The sequence below is a fragment of the Gopherus evgoodei genome, chromosome 1 (genome assembly GCF_007399415.2).
Source record: "Gopherus evgoodei ecotype Sinaloan lineage chromosome 1, rGopEvg1_v1.p, whole genome shotgun sequence".
Taxonomy (NCBI): domain Eukaryota; kingdom Metazoa; phylum Chordata; order Testudines; family Testudinidae; genus Gopherus; species Gopherus evgoodei.
In genome coordinates, this window is record NC_044322.1 from 348,672,520 (window position 1) to 348,686,985 (window position 14,466).

Here is a 14,466-nt window from a genome sequence, read left to right on the forward strand (position 1 = left end):
CTGACTTTTACTAAAAATGTCTGTGACAAAATGTTAGCCTTAATTAGGATTCATGTGGCTCTACAATCATTTATTTGGAGTATTGAGATGAACACTGTGCATTCATAAAGCAATTGGCATACTTACAATCATTAATGATCATTTAGCTAAAAATTCTCTCCCAGAAATTTGCTCTTCATTTTGCTGTATTTATTATACTTCAGTTAAAAAGTTGCATCCATCCAGTCAGGAATCAGAACCAATACCATGTGATTCAGGTGTTCAGTCTCACACATACAACATAAGTAGTCAACCGTGCAAAGTTTATGAGCAACCTATTCATCAAACTTGTTTGGTGAATGCTTGCAAATCCATTCTCAGAAATCAGGATTGTTTTTTCAAGTGAATCTCTGATAAAAGAAGGCAATGCATTCTGTGCAGCAGCAGCAGTCTTTGTGTCCGGGTCCATGACTGGGGCTCCGAGACAATTCCTAGATAATTCAAAGAACCATCACAACAACTAACGAGATTCGAAATGAACAGTTTCAATGGTCCTAGCTTAGTACAATGTTAAAGTTAAAAGTTTGATCATGCTTAGTAAAAAAAAAAAAAAGAAAAGAAATTCAAAGCTGATGTCACCTAGGAAGTTATAGTTGAAAATTGTTGCAGTGGCGATGCTGCCTCAATTTTAACTACAATGACAGAGAACCAAATTTCTTAACAAATTACAACAGCCCTCAATGGTGATTAAACAAATCTAAAACCCAGAAATTAATCATATACGTTAAAATTCACATTCAGATATGGATGACATTCAAGTTTTCTACCTCTCTTCAGCCCTCTCTCCTGTCCTTATTTGAAATTGTTTGTCCTTAGAGAAGAGCTCACTTCTTTTTTAGTCCAACTTTCTCCTTCTGCTTGCCTACAGCTTCACTAAACTGCAGGAGGAATTAAGAACAGAAAAAGGAAATAGACATATAAATTAGGAAAAGAAGATGGGCTGAGGTGGAGGACGCCTTCAAACGCACATATACCCTCCACAGATATGATTTATCAGAAGGGTAAAACCCACATATTGGATGAGTTCAGAGAAAAGCAAGAAAAAGATCCAGAGATTGAGACGTGATTATGAGGAAAGATTAAAGGGGTAAATTTGTACAGCTTGGCTAAGGAGTGGCAAAGGAGCAACATAAATACAAATATCTGAGAGGAGTTAGGTGATATAAGTAGATGTAATAAGATGAAACCGAGAAGGAAATTTGGATGAAAATTTGGATGATAATATCAGCGAAGTTTCCTGACAGAGATGCAGTAGGTTGTCAAACAGTTTCCCAAGGGAAGAGATGAAAGGTTCACCACTTGGCACATTTAATACCCAACCTGACAGTCTGTTAATAATGTAAGGAGGAAACCTACATTTGCAGGGAAATGGACTAATGAGATCTTATCTTTTTTCTCTGCTCATCTCTAATTTCTGAGATTTCTTGAATTAGCTAGTGAAAATAAGTGATGGGATGGATTCATGCACTGAACTCAGTCAGATACAAAAACAATCTTTTTATTATTATTATTATACCAAAGCCTTTGTTTACTCTGGCTAATTTTTATTGGGTGGATTTCTGTACTTTTTTCTCTTTGGCCAAACACAAAAATGCATTACCACAAAGCATAGTTTAAAATGCATTGTAAATTGAATTTTTAAGGGGTATCAAACATTTTCATGAAAGTTTTTGATCCAGATCCTGTTAACACGGCTGTGCTAGCTTTTAAATATAGACCTACTGTCCTCTGCAAAACCAGTCCTACTTCAAAATGTAATGTAAATAGTTTCTGTTAAACATACAGTGCCTATTGATTCCACCTTAATTATGTGTTTCCCAGGCTGAGAATGCTAACTGTGGGATATTGGGAAAGAATTTTACCATCAGCCGATAAAGACTATTAGCTGAAACTTGGCTTCCATTATCACCTCATTAGGCAGAGTCTGTATTATACATAAAATGAGCTAATGATTTTTTATATCTTTTTAAATGTAGCTGTCAACTTGTAACATACTAATGTAGAAACTTTATTTCTCTATAATAGTGAACACAGCAGTAATATATCTGTAACTCTACAAATCAGCATGAATCAATAGTTTGATGTAATAATGCACCCTAAGATGTTTATTGTCCATCATCAGATGATGACCTTTAGACAAAACTGTGCACTAAATGAACATGAAACCAAGAACATTTTTCTAAATCCTCGTATAAATCTCCTGATAACTGAAAGGTGAATGGATGGCTCAAGGAAATCATAATGGAAGAGGGAACACATTGTCACTGGTTCAGATTGGTTCAGACAATTAGTAACCAAAAGCTGCAACCATCCAATGGCTGTTGAGTTAACTATAACTCTGATTCTGTTCCCACTTAAGTCAGTGGTGAAACTCTCATTGACTCTAGTGGAAGCAAGAGCAGATTCTGGGTAAACTGAACTGAAAGCCCGTTTCTTGCAGACAGGTGTCCACCTTACTAAAAATCACCAATACAGTTTATGTGAGGCTTAACAAATGTATTGGTAATTCAAGAATGTACTGCTACTGATGAACTGCCATGGAAGCTAATTAAGTGAGTAGGTGCTGATACACATGAGTAAGGGTTACACAGTCTGTCCCTTTAGCATGGCGACTGTGCTAGTCTCATCCACAAAGGTTACCCTAGTGCATCAGGAACTTTATATTGCTGCTCATGGGTGTGAAAAGTGTGCACTGCTATTGGCCAGTCCTTGCCTACTCTGCAGAAAAAGGATCTCCTGCTTCACAGCTATTTCAAATGAGCCCATTTCTGATATTAAACTAAATATTAATAAGTTAAACTCCTTCCCTAATTTCTAGCTCATGGAAAATGTTTTACATATTTTGAAGTACAAATCTTTTTAAACAGATGAGTTAAAAATCCTTTTGATTCTTGGGCATATACCTCCTTGTACTACCAGTCATACAGTCCTCCAAACTATCTATCATATAATCTTCCAAGTCCTGATTAGCCATGAACATACACAGCCACAAACCGGAGAAGTGTGAATAGCAAACACAGTTCTATTAATCAGTGTTTGTTATAAATTTGTCTCTGCGCAGATTTTATGGCTATTCTATACTATAACTACCTATATGGACTTTGTCACCTATCTCAAAATGGCAACTTACTCCAAAGCATAACTTGGCTTTGTAAAGAGGACAAGTTATAATTTCATTATAATTACTCTATTGCCTGTTTGGTACACAGAGCAACAGCCCTCTGGAACTATAAAGTTAGGATGGGAGACCCTCCTGCTATTCATATTTGGTTAGTGAACAGATCAAGGACATTTAGTCATTGTCTTGCTCTTGAATGCTACATTCTTTTAGCTGGGAGAATTACAATAGGTGTTCCCAGGATGCAAACAGGTATGCCACTTCTAACTTTTGACTTTGAATATGCACGCAGGAACCCAGCACAGTGTAACTTGTAAAATCAGTTGCAGTACATATATGAACCAAATATAAGGTAGTGATAAGTGTGCTCATATCAGGGAGCAGAGTCAATGCATTAGGGCCAAATCTTTGTCACAGTAAAGTCATTGGAATCAGTGACAGCTGGCTTCAATGGGGTCAAAATTTGGCCATGAGTGAGAAACTGGTATTTTATAATCTATTTAAAAGCATCACAGAATTATGATGTGTTATGACCAAATTATTAGCTCTCTGAAAATGAAAGCAGCATGCAGTGAAATGCACATTGATTCTAACCAGTGGAAAAACAATTTACCCTACTAAGTGAGAGTAGAAACATTTAATACCTACAGAACCACCATGGGAAGCTTGCCAAAAGTGGCAGTTATTCCAGCACCCTGTATTAACACAACAGTAGGACTATTTATCTCATTCATTATGTCTTTTTCCTCTCTCCCACCCCATTACCACCAAGTAATATCTATGATACTTACAGTATTTCTAATTACACCTAACAAGAAATTGACACTCAAATATGTTGTTTCCAGAAGAGAGGGATTCCATAGAGCAGGATAAAGTCAACACTTATCAATAGCTTCTACTATTTTTGAAAACCATATGTCAAAAAAAGTAAGGTCTCCTGTATAAAACTAGGATCAATTCATTTCATTCATTGACGTTAATCACTGGTTCAATTACAAAACAGCTCCTTAAGACTAATCTTTCTTCCACTAAAAAGTATTCCAAATGGTCTATAAAAGCAAAACCCACTTCTATTAGCCCTCTAACAAGACATTCAGACCAATTATCCTATTCAGCTTTTCCTTTCTTTCTCCCATAACTGGTAATTCAGATTGCTATATAAAGAACAATTAAGTCCTGTTTAGTCTCATGCTAGTTTACACTCTGTACAGTGTGTACTTGTAGTCTGATGCCAATACATTTTTAAAAAATTGCTATTATAACATATTTCATATTGATGAAGCTTCATTGACTGTTTTAATAATGACAGTAATTTTTCTCAAGTATCGGAGTAGTAGCCGTGTTAGTCTGTATCCGCAAAAAGATCATCCATCCGATGAAGTGAGCTGCAGCCCACAAAAGCTCATGCTATAATAAATTTGTTAGTCTCTAAGGTACCACAAGTACTCCTATTCTTTTTTCTCAAATATGTTTCCCTCTTCCTTCCCTCCTGCTTCCCCATCCTTGTTAGGTCATCAAAGAAGGGAGTCACTTTATTTTAATCTTTGTACAATAGATAATATAAAAACATTTCTTAGTGACAGATTATGGGCATATGATGCACACTCTGTCCTTTTAACTTCCTCTGCAACAACAATCTGCTGCATATTTTCTAGTTATGTCATCTGTTAATGTGTGTGCTGCTGCAGAGAACTACAATTGCATGGAACTGCACAAGTGTTTATGTAAAAAAGGCTTAAGCTGAAATAAAGAAACCTGGGAATGAATTTAAACCTATTCAACCCTACTACCCAGGTGCAAATGAGGGCATAGGTTGACTCATAGGATTTTATTTGGAATTATGGAGGAGGGATTCAAACTTCAGGTAAACTGCAACTAAAATAAAGAGTCAAGAGTTCTATACCCACCCACCTATTTCATAGCAAAATGACATTTATCTTTGGGCAATTCAGTCAAACTGAAAGCAGACTTATATTGGCAGTCATTTTAATTATAGTGTGATGACATTTGCTAGTTTACAAGATGAGTCACCAGGCTGCACATGAATTCACTATATACATAAGTTGGATCCACAGCAAAATGTATAAAACAGGCATTTAACTGCTTAGGACTTACCTGGTAGACGATAGCACATCATAAACTATTGACATGTGTTATCTACTGCATTTCATCCTTGTTAGAGAACAATCTTCACAGAAGATGGAGAATAATGACAGAGTGACTAGCTAGTTTAATGCACTCTAAGGTGTAAAAGGCTATTGTAGTAGCCACTATGAATCAGTAGAAATGTTTTAAAATAAATATTGCTGTCTACAGCAAACTAAATTGCACCCTTTATTAAGCACAGGAAAAATCATTCATATTAATTTCTGAATAGGAATATTTCATTCTGTCAAGTGTCCAAATTCATCCGTGGTGTAATAATTCCACTGAAGTGGTGGAGTTACAGCAAGATTGAATTTGTCACAAAACCTAGCTGACATACTGACCTACCTTTATGTGACAGACGTAATCTTGGCAGCCTTGTATCTGTTGTATGACATGAGGTCGGTAACTCTAGTAACAAGCCATATAGTGCCAGGATTAAAAGGTCCTTAATAGATGCCATGCTGCCCAAGATCAAATTCTTGTGCTTCTTCACTTAGTTGTTTTGTTTTTAAAAGCTTCAAGTTCCACTCTTGACTTTCCCAATGCAGCTAAGTCTTTTTCTGTACAGTTTGTGAGGATCTCTATGGGAAATGCAGTTCTCATCAGAACAGCATACAGCTCCACATTGTCAGGCTGTGCAAATGTCATGTAAAAATATTCTCTCCCTGCGACAACTGTTTATAAACTGAGAGGACATTCCAAGGCGTTACTCTGCAGTGTTGTGTCTTGAGCTCTCTTCAGTAACTCTGCCAGTGGATTCAGGAAGAAGCTGTATTTTCAGTCCCTCCTGCTCAGCAATTCATGGGGGGGGGGGGAACTCTCCTCCTTGGTGCTCTTCAGAACTCAGTCCCTTGCTCAGACTTGCCAAACAGCTAGTTTTAATTCACCTTTCACCTTTGCTAATTAAAAACAAGAAGTGCCATTCCCTCCTGGAGTTGCAGGATCCACCCAGCAGGGATGCCAGGCTGTCAGCATGCTGTATTTACTGGGAAAGTTCAGTAAGGGTTGAGGTAATATACACTACTTGCTGCTTCTATGAATGTTTCTGATCCATGTGCTGTGCACTGATCCTTCCAGTTGCTTAATGATCTCTCATTCTCGGGCACCAGGATGGGGTCCAGGATTCCCTCTTCCCCTCCCTTTGGAAAAATATGTTTTAGAAAGTCATTTTAGTTGTTGTTCCCAGAATAATTAAAGAGCAGGATTCACTGTATCATTAACTGTTTAAATATATCATAATTTAAACTAATTAAACAGCACATTAATACACAGATCAGTAAACAAATAAATATCAGTCTTGCATACTATTTATTTATTTATTTATTTATTTATTGTTTTACCTTGCTTTTAAAGATACCTTGCTGAATTCAGTTTCCCTTCAGATTATAATTTCTGTACCGTAAAATCCCTCCATTATACTTACTTTACATAAGATCTGTGGTTCTGATCCCACTGACATGTTTATACGTGAATAAAGCTGCTTATGCAAATAAGTGTTCGCAGGGTCAGACACATATATTACATGTATAAACAAAGGGAATGTATTGTTTAGATGGCATGATAAAGCAATATCAGGTCTTCAACTGCCCATCAGACACCTCTTAAAGTGTAATCGAGAAAGCATAGAAAACTTTCAAAATCTATAATTAGAAAATATAGCTGTGTCAAAACCAAAGCATTGGTATCTAATGTGTGTCGGTTTACATCTGGTATACATTTATGAGGGAGTGTGCCTAGAGTGTGCCTTAGAGCAGAACACTGACCTCAATGTGCTTGAGTTTACCATTTGCAAGATGGGTATTAAAATACCTACCTCACCGAAGTATTAGAAGGCTCAGTCAATGGGCCGTGTGCTTTAACTAACAAGGTGTTGTATATAGCCTGATCCAATGACCAAGATTAATGGAGAGACTCCAGTTAATTTCAACGGGCTTTGGCTGAGGTTCTGTACATTTGTATTAACTGTATTTGCATATTTCCTAATTAAAATAATATCCTTAACTGAGTTTAAAATACTAGAGGACTCATTTTTCTCTCAAGTATAAGCTTAAGCCTAAAATTGCTGAAACATTGCAAATTTGGGATGATCAAAACAGCATTTTTACTCCTAGGCTTTTGAGGATCTCTGTATGGACAATGGAGCAGCCTTTAACTTAATGTATTACAATAAGTGCCCATCCAAAGTTCTGGGTGCAGGTGTACAATATGAAAAACATATCCATATAGTATGAGCCTCAAAACTTCCAAATTATCTTGCTGTACTCTGTTCTGTTCTTCAGATTCTTATACCACATCCACTACTATAAATGCTCAGCACCTCTGAAAAACTCAGGCCTCAGGAGTCCCAGGTAGTACAGCCAAAAGTTAATGCACCAAATTAGGTTCACTTTTGAAAATGTTATGGCTACACCCCTTTTTGCTTCGATTGCTTTAAACTTTAGTTGATAGAAACTGTGGGGAAGATGCTGCATTAGCCCCAAATGGAGGGAGATGCACATTTGAGCCAAGATAAGATGTGTACCTGAGCAAATTACAATTCCTCTGCCACCCAAAACTGTTCGTACTGTACACTGTAGATATAGACGTATAAGAGTAGTATTTGTTTTTAAACATATAATGGCAATTATCAGAGTTTTGGTTCCAATAGAATCAGCAAGACCTGCCCAGCGAGCCTAATTTTTACCTTTTGGCCAGAGGATGAGGCTTTTTGATCTGAAATGAGACTCTTCAGCCTCTCAACAGAGTGGGCAGGATCATTGCTCGAGGCCCTGCCCCCGTTCCCTTCCTGTCACTGCCCTCAGAGCCTCTCATGAGAAACTCTGAGGGAGCTGTGGAAGGTGTCCGGCAATGGGAGCTTTGAGTAGACTGAGCCCCTAGCCAGGGAAGGAGACACAGCATTAGGCTCCCCAGCACCAGAAGCTATGGCTGCTGTGAGGAGAAAAGCTCCTCAGGGGATAACTGAAGCCAGGGTGGATTTGATTTAAATCAAACTGATTTAAATCACTAGTCAGGAAGACTCAATTTAATCATGGATTTGTACATAAAAGTGCATTCTTGTATTTTGTTATACCCTTAATACATATTCTTCACGACACAGAAATTGATGTAGGTTTCATTTTTAGAAGGTACACACTATACGTTTTTAAACAGTGATTTATTTTGAAAAAGTTTCAGATTAGTTTTACAGCTATATCAGAAAAAGACTGAATGTTTGGTTATTTCATTTATCATAAGTAATTGAAGCAGATATTTATGAAGTCATTGGGAGGTGAACTATCTTCAATTCAACAGGTTAATCATTAATATTTGGAGGATTTTCTTGCCATGCTGTATTAGGAGGAGAACATCACCAGATAGGCATTTACATTGTTTTATTTAACTAAAACAACAACATTAAATATTCTGGATTTTTCTCTTCAAAAGCAAACATATAATATTTCAATAAAGAAAGCATATGTCCCTTGCTTCTCATATTTATCTCCAGACTTCTTCTCCGTGTCCAGATCTATTCCACCTCCAACAATCTTCTTTTATTCGTTGAACTTTTTAAAATTTCACTTTTAGAGAGAGATCAGGGATTGACTCTGTGTACACAAATTTGCAGAGGGACAATAGGGTTGAGGTCTTTTATTTTTCACCTCTATATATTATTATTTATTTAAAAACATTTTCACTGTTAACAAGCACGTTAGCTCTGGAGACACAAATCCACAGTTTGAGAACTGCAAAACTAAGCATCTCTGATGGTATCCTCTAGACTGAGCACTGAGTCCCACTGGGATAGATAGAAAGATTAATTTAAATAATCTATACAGAAGTCTATGGAACCCCATAAGATTGGGTCCCTAATCCATGAACTACTGGAACTCATTTACAAAACTTTTCTTAAATATTACATGAATATATTGTCTGATACTATAGAATTAGAATTTATAATCCCTATTCCATGATGAGATATCTTTAAGCTATAATGTATCTTTAGATAGTTTTTTTCTTCAAAAAGCATTTTATCAAAAAAAATCCGAATTTAAAAAAATCTGAGTTTTTTTTTAAATCATTGATTATTATCCACCCTGACTGAGAGACTGGTGTGCGGGATGAATAGATTGGAAGGGTGTCCCCGAGAAAAGGGACAATTGCATATTTGTATGAGGCAACTGATTTATTTGGAGGGAGTTGCTGGGGACTGAGGTGGCGGGGTTGTGGAGAGGAATTCCTATTCTAGACCATTTATCTGGCTTTTTTCTACATCAGTGTAGGAAGGTGGTCTTTGTTACACTGGATCTGTTTTTCTCTTACATGCCATTGCCCAAACTTGAAGTGCAGAATGTGCAATGTGAGTCATGGAGGGACAGCTACACATCTGCAAGTCTGGCCACCTGAGGCAAGACAGATAACCTTTCTGTGCCCTTTTGTCCCCTCAGTTAAATGGGCATACTAACATACCTACCCCACAGGAGTGTAGTACGGCATGTTTGTAAAGGGTTTTGAACTCTTTGGATAGAAGAGAAACTATATAAATTTTCAAATATTAGGATTTAATCTCAGATGAGTGTGAGTACCTGGCTGGGATCCTGAGAGACTGCGATATATAACCAAGGCAAGTGTAACTCTAATATTTGAGTTAATAAACTAAATGCAATGGTTCATCTTGGTCAACTTTGAATCAGTCTCAGAAACTTAATCCCAGTAAAGCAGATGTTGGCAGGGGGATAAGTGATTTCATGATTGGAAAGTGCAGAGTTTTTAAGAATATAGGGAGAAACTGCATTCAGTGACACTAGTACAAATCCAATAACCACTATAGTCTTGCTCTGGATTTACACTAGTGTAATATATAAGGTATATACTCCAGATGGCAGAACAGTTCTGTGATTACAGCTTCCTAAAGAACAAGACTTAAGTACGTCTGTAAGAAAAGGAAAGCACAACAAATTGTTATATAAAGTCTGAGTAATATTTCTGTAGGTATAATTTAAAACTGCATCTATTGGACTATTAATTATATTGTGCATTGCATACTTAAATACTGTAGCCAGGCTCTGTTCTCATTTGGATGATTGTAAATCCAGAACAATTCCAATGAAATCACCAAGCCTGTAAATCTAAACATTCTTAACAAAACACTTCTAACATATTATGCAAACTGATTTAAGTGCAGTGTGTACAGTGACATGTAAACATGGCATGATATAAGTAAGCAGACTCTCAGCTACTAGCAACAGTAACAAATTCTAAATGTTATAACAATAAAACAAAATGAAGTGTTTACAGCTTTTAAACGGAGGTGGTCCAAGTATAGCCTTAACATATTTTAATAACCAGCCTGGAGTTCTGGCTCACAGTCCGATTTTGAACATGATACACTTTACTGTCCTGGGAATCTTCTCTCTTTCTTAAATGATACGGTGAGAATAAAAAGCACACAACTTTTATGTTGACTGGATCAGATTCTCAGCTGGTGTACATCAGCAAGCTCACATCCATCAGGTGCTGATGTTATTTCTGCCATTTCAGCTTTTAGATACTACTATGAAGAAATATCTACAATAGGCAGATAAAATAAAGATGAAATTTACTAGTCTATGATCATTCTCTCTCTTATCTCAGTCAGTTAGCCTCATTCCCATATCCTGTTAAGCACTGGTAAATGGCTCCATTTCATTGGTAGGGTCAGAAAAGGCAGCAATATAAATCTGTATTTCATTAATATACTGGAAGCACCACAACCCAAAATTCCTCACTGACCCTATAACATCCCCCCCCCACACCAAATGCTCAATAAACCAGAGGGTTGACAAGACAGAACATGCAGATGACAGAGCAGTAGTAGCAGGTAAGCAATTGCCCGATACTACCCTCTGGGATGTCTCAGAAAGAAAGGCACAGATCCACTTGGATGACCCCATTGACCCCTGCTATGATGTGTTAACTGATGGTGAAACAGTATTCCCAGAGACTGTCAATACAGAGGAACAACAGCGTAATAATACCTAGCTCTTATATAACACTTTTCATCCCGACATCAGGTAAAGTTTGGCGCAGGAGGTCTTTGCTTTTGTCTGCTGAAGTCAGACCCTAATGTTATATTAATGTATTTAATGTTCTTGTGGAGCATTACTTCTCTATTGTGTGAGGGCTGGTCTACACTACACGTTTAAACCGAATTTAGCAGCATTAAACTGATTTAACTCTGCACCCGTCGACACAATGAGGCCCTTTATATCAATATAAAGGGCTCTTTAAACCTGTTTCTGTACTCCTCCCCGATGAAAGGAGTAACACTGAAATCGGTATTGCCATGTTGGATTAGGGTTAGTGTGGCCGCAAATTGACGGTATTGGCCTACAGGCGGTATCCCACAGTGCACCATTGTGACCGCTCTGGAAAGCAATCTGAACTCGGATGCACTGGCCAGGTAGACAGGAAAAGCCCTGTGAACCTTTGAATTTCATTTTCTGTTTGCCCAGCGTCGAGCTCTGATCAGCATGGGTGGCGATGCAGTTCCAAATACAAAAAGAGCTCCAGCATGGACCATACGGGAGATACTGGATCTGATCGCTGTATGGGGAGACAAATCTGTTCTATCAGAGCTCTGTTACAGAAGACGAAATGACAAAGCATTTGAAAAAATTTCCAGGCTATGATAGAAAGAGGCCACAGCAGGACTCAGCACAGTGCTGCGTGACAAGCATAACGGAAAGCCAAAGATACAAATGGATGATCATGGAGGGAGGGAGGGGAGACTAAGGACTCCAGCTATCCCACAGTCCCCGCAGTCTCCAAAAAGCATTTGCATTCTTGGCTGAGCTCCCAATGCCTGAAGGGTCAAAAACATTGTACGGGGTGGTTCAGGGTATATCTCAATTTACCCCTCCCACTCGCCGTGAAAGAAAAGGGAAAACAATCGTTTCTTGCCATTTTTCAATGTCACTGTATGTGTACTGCATGCTGCTGGTAGACGTGGTGCTGAACAGCAGCATCCCCTCCCCTTCTTTTCCTGATGGCAGACGATACAAAATGGTGGAAAACCATCATCATCCTGTGAGTGCGCCTGGCTGGCCTCGGTGAGGTCGGCTGGGGGCACCTGGGTAAAAATGGGAATGACTCCCTGTCATTTCCGGCAGAAGGTACAGAACGGCTGGTAACTGTCCTCATCATAGCAACTGGAGGCTGAGCTCTATCAGCCTCCCACTTTCAAGTCTAAAGAAAAGATTCTGTACTGCCTGGACTATCATAGCAGTGGGAGGCTTCCTCCCCCTCATTTTATCTCACTAACAAGTCAGTGTTTCTTACTCCTGCATTCTTTATTACTTCATCACACAAATGGGGGGACACTGCCATGGTAGCCCCGGAGGGTTGGGGGAGGAGGGAAGCAATGGGTGGGGTTGTTGCAGGGGAACCCCCTAGAATGGCATGCAGCTCATCATTTCTGCGGGATCTCTGGGGCTCTGACCTGGAGTGGCTGTGCTCTCCAGTAAACTTGCCCCATATTCTAGGCAGGACTGACTCTATTTTTAGACAAAACATAAAGAAGGGAATGACCCGGGGAGTCATTCCCATTTTTGTCCATGCGCCCCCGGCCGACCTCAGGGAGGATGGCCAGGAGCACCCATGACAGCTGCAGACGGTACAAAATGATTGATAACCATCATCGCCAATTTCCAATTGCAAACGGTACAAAATGATTGATAACCGTCATCTCATCGCCAATTTTCAATGGCAGACGGTGCAATAGGGATGGTAACTGTCTCTGCTACCTTGCCAAGGCAAATGAATGCTGCTGTGGAGCACTGCAGTACCACTTCTGTCAGCAGCATCCAGTAAACATACGGTGACAGTGACAAAAGGCAAAACAGACTCCATGGTTGCCATGCTATGGCGTCTGCCAGGGCAATCCAGGGAAAAAGGGCGTGAAATGATTGTCTGCCATTGCTTTCAAGAAGGAAGGATCGAGTGATGACATTTACCCAGAATCACCCGCGACACTGTTTTTGCACCATCATGCATTGGGATCTCAAACAAGAATTCCAATGGGCGGGGGAGACTGTGGGAACTATGGGATAGCTACCCACAGTGCAATGCTCCAAAAATCGACGCTAGCCTCGGTACATGGACACACACCATCAAATTAATGTGCTTAGTGTGGCCACATGCACTCGACTTTATACAATCTGTTTTACAAAACCAGTTTCTGCAAAATCGGAATAATCCCATAGTGTACACATACTCTTAGAGATGGTGCATTCTCACTTTGATTCAGGATCTACTTTGGACAACAGGCAATAAACATAAGCATTTGATGATCAGGAACCTATATTTTAAGCTGACCACAACATTTTATTTAAAATCAATGCTATACAGAAAAAAGAATTCTTAAATAAATTACGCTTTTTTTAATTCCAAAAAGATTAGGGTTTGAGAAGTAACTGTTGGAATTTATTATCCTTTAAGAATTGCTGTTTGCAGTAATGCCATTTCTAAAATTAATGACAGGTGAATGCCAATAAGGTTCCTAGTATTCTTGAGGTAGATCACTTACTCTAGTTAACCTTTTTTGGGGGGAAGCGGGGACAAGGTAAAATACACGAGTGTCCTTCAAATGCTGTTGTTTTCACAGATATTTTACCAGTTTACAATAAAAGAAAGTCAAATCAGAATATCCTACTCCTGAAATCAGATGTATATACCTGGTTCATGATTAGTACATGGGTCACTGAATTGTATGGTTATTCTTGGATGAAAATCAAATTACTGATTTTTCTACTTGAATGTGAGGTTTGACGACTTTTGTTGTTGTTGTTAACAAATTCTATGGTCTCTAAATGGGGAAAAAAACCAACAACATTTATTTGTTGACGATCAAGGAAAACTGAAATGTCATATTTTTCTTCTGATCACAGGGCAGCAAATAATAACAGGGTGGTTAAAAGTTCACTACTCAGTGTTTACGTGTACCAGCTATTTCCTATTAACTCAACAGGAAGAATATACATTAAAAAAACCAGTCAAAGCTAATGATGCCTTTTTTTGGCCTGAACGAACAATAAAAGTAATGTGTTTGTCCCTTTAAGCTCTCTAATGATCTTACCTCCAATTGATTGTTCCTTGGTTCTTCAATGGCACTGTATTTAGGAAATAATTGGTTATATGTAGGTAAT

The 14,466-nt window shown here is 38.4% G+C and overlaps 1 protein-coding gene across 3 annotated transcripts in view; it reads right to left on the minus strand.

Annotated features, from left to right (window-relative positions):
• Positions 1-14,466, minus strand: part of SEMA3E (semaphorin 3E) — a 279,606-nt gene that overhangs the window by 224,796 nt on the left and 40,344 nt on the right. The window contains exon 2 of one of the 3 annotated variants that reach the window (XM_030561491.1): positions 5,651-6,444. The exons of 1 other annotated variant lie outside the window; for it this stretch is intronic. In XM_030561491.1, coding sequence (XP_030417351.1) covers positions 5,651-5,765 — 115 coding nt within the window. In that variant the 5' untranslated portion in view covers positions 5,766-6,444. Of the gene's footprint in view, positions 1-5,272; positions 5,332-5,650; positions 6,445-14,466 lie in introns of those variants that run through there. One more of the 3 variants, XM_030561590.1, reaches the window with a different exon arrangement.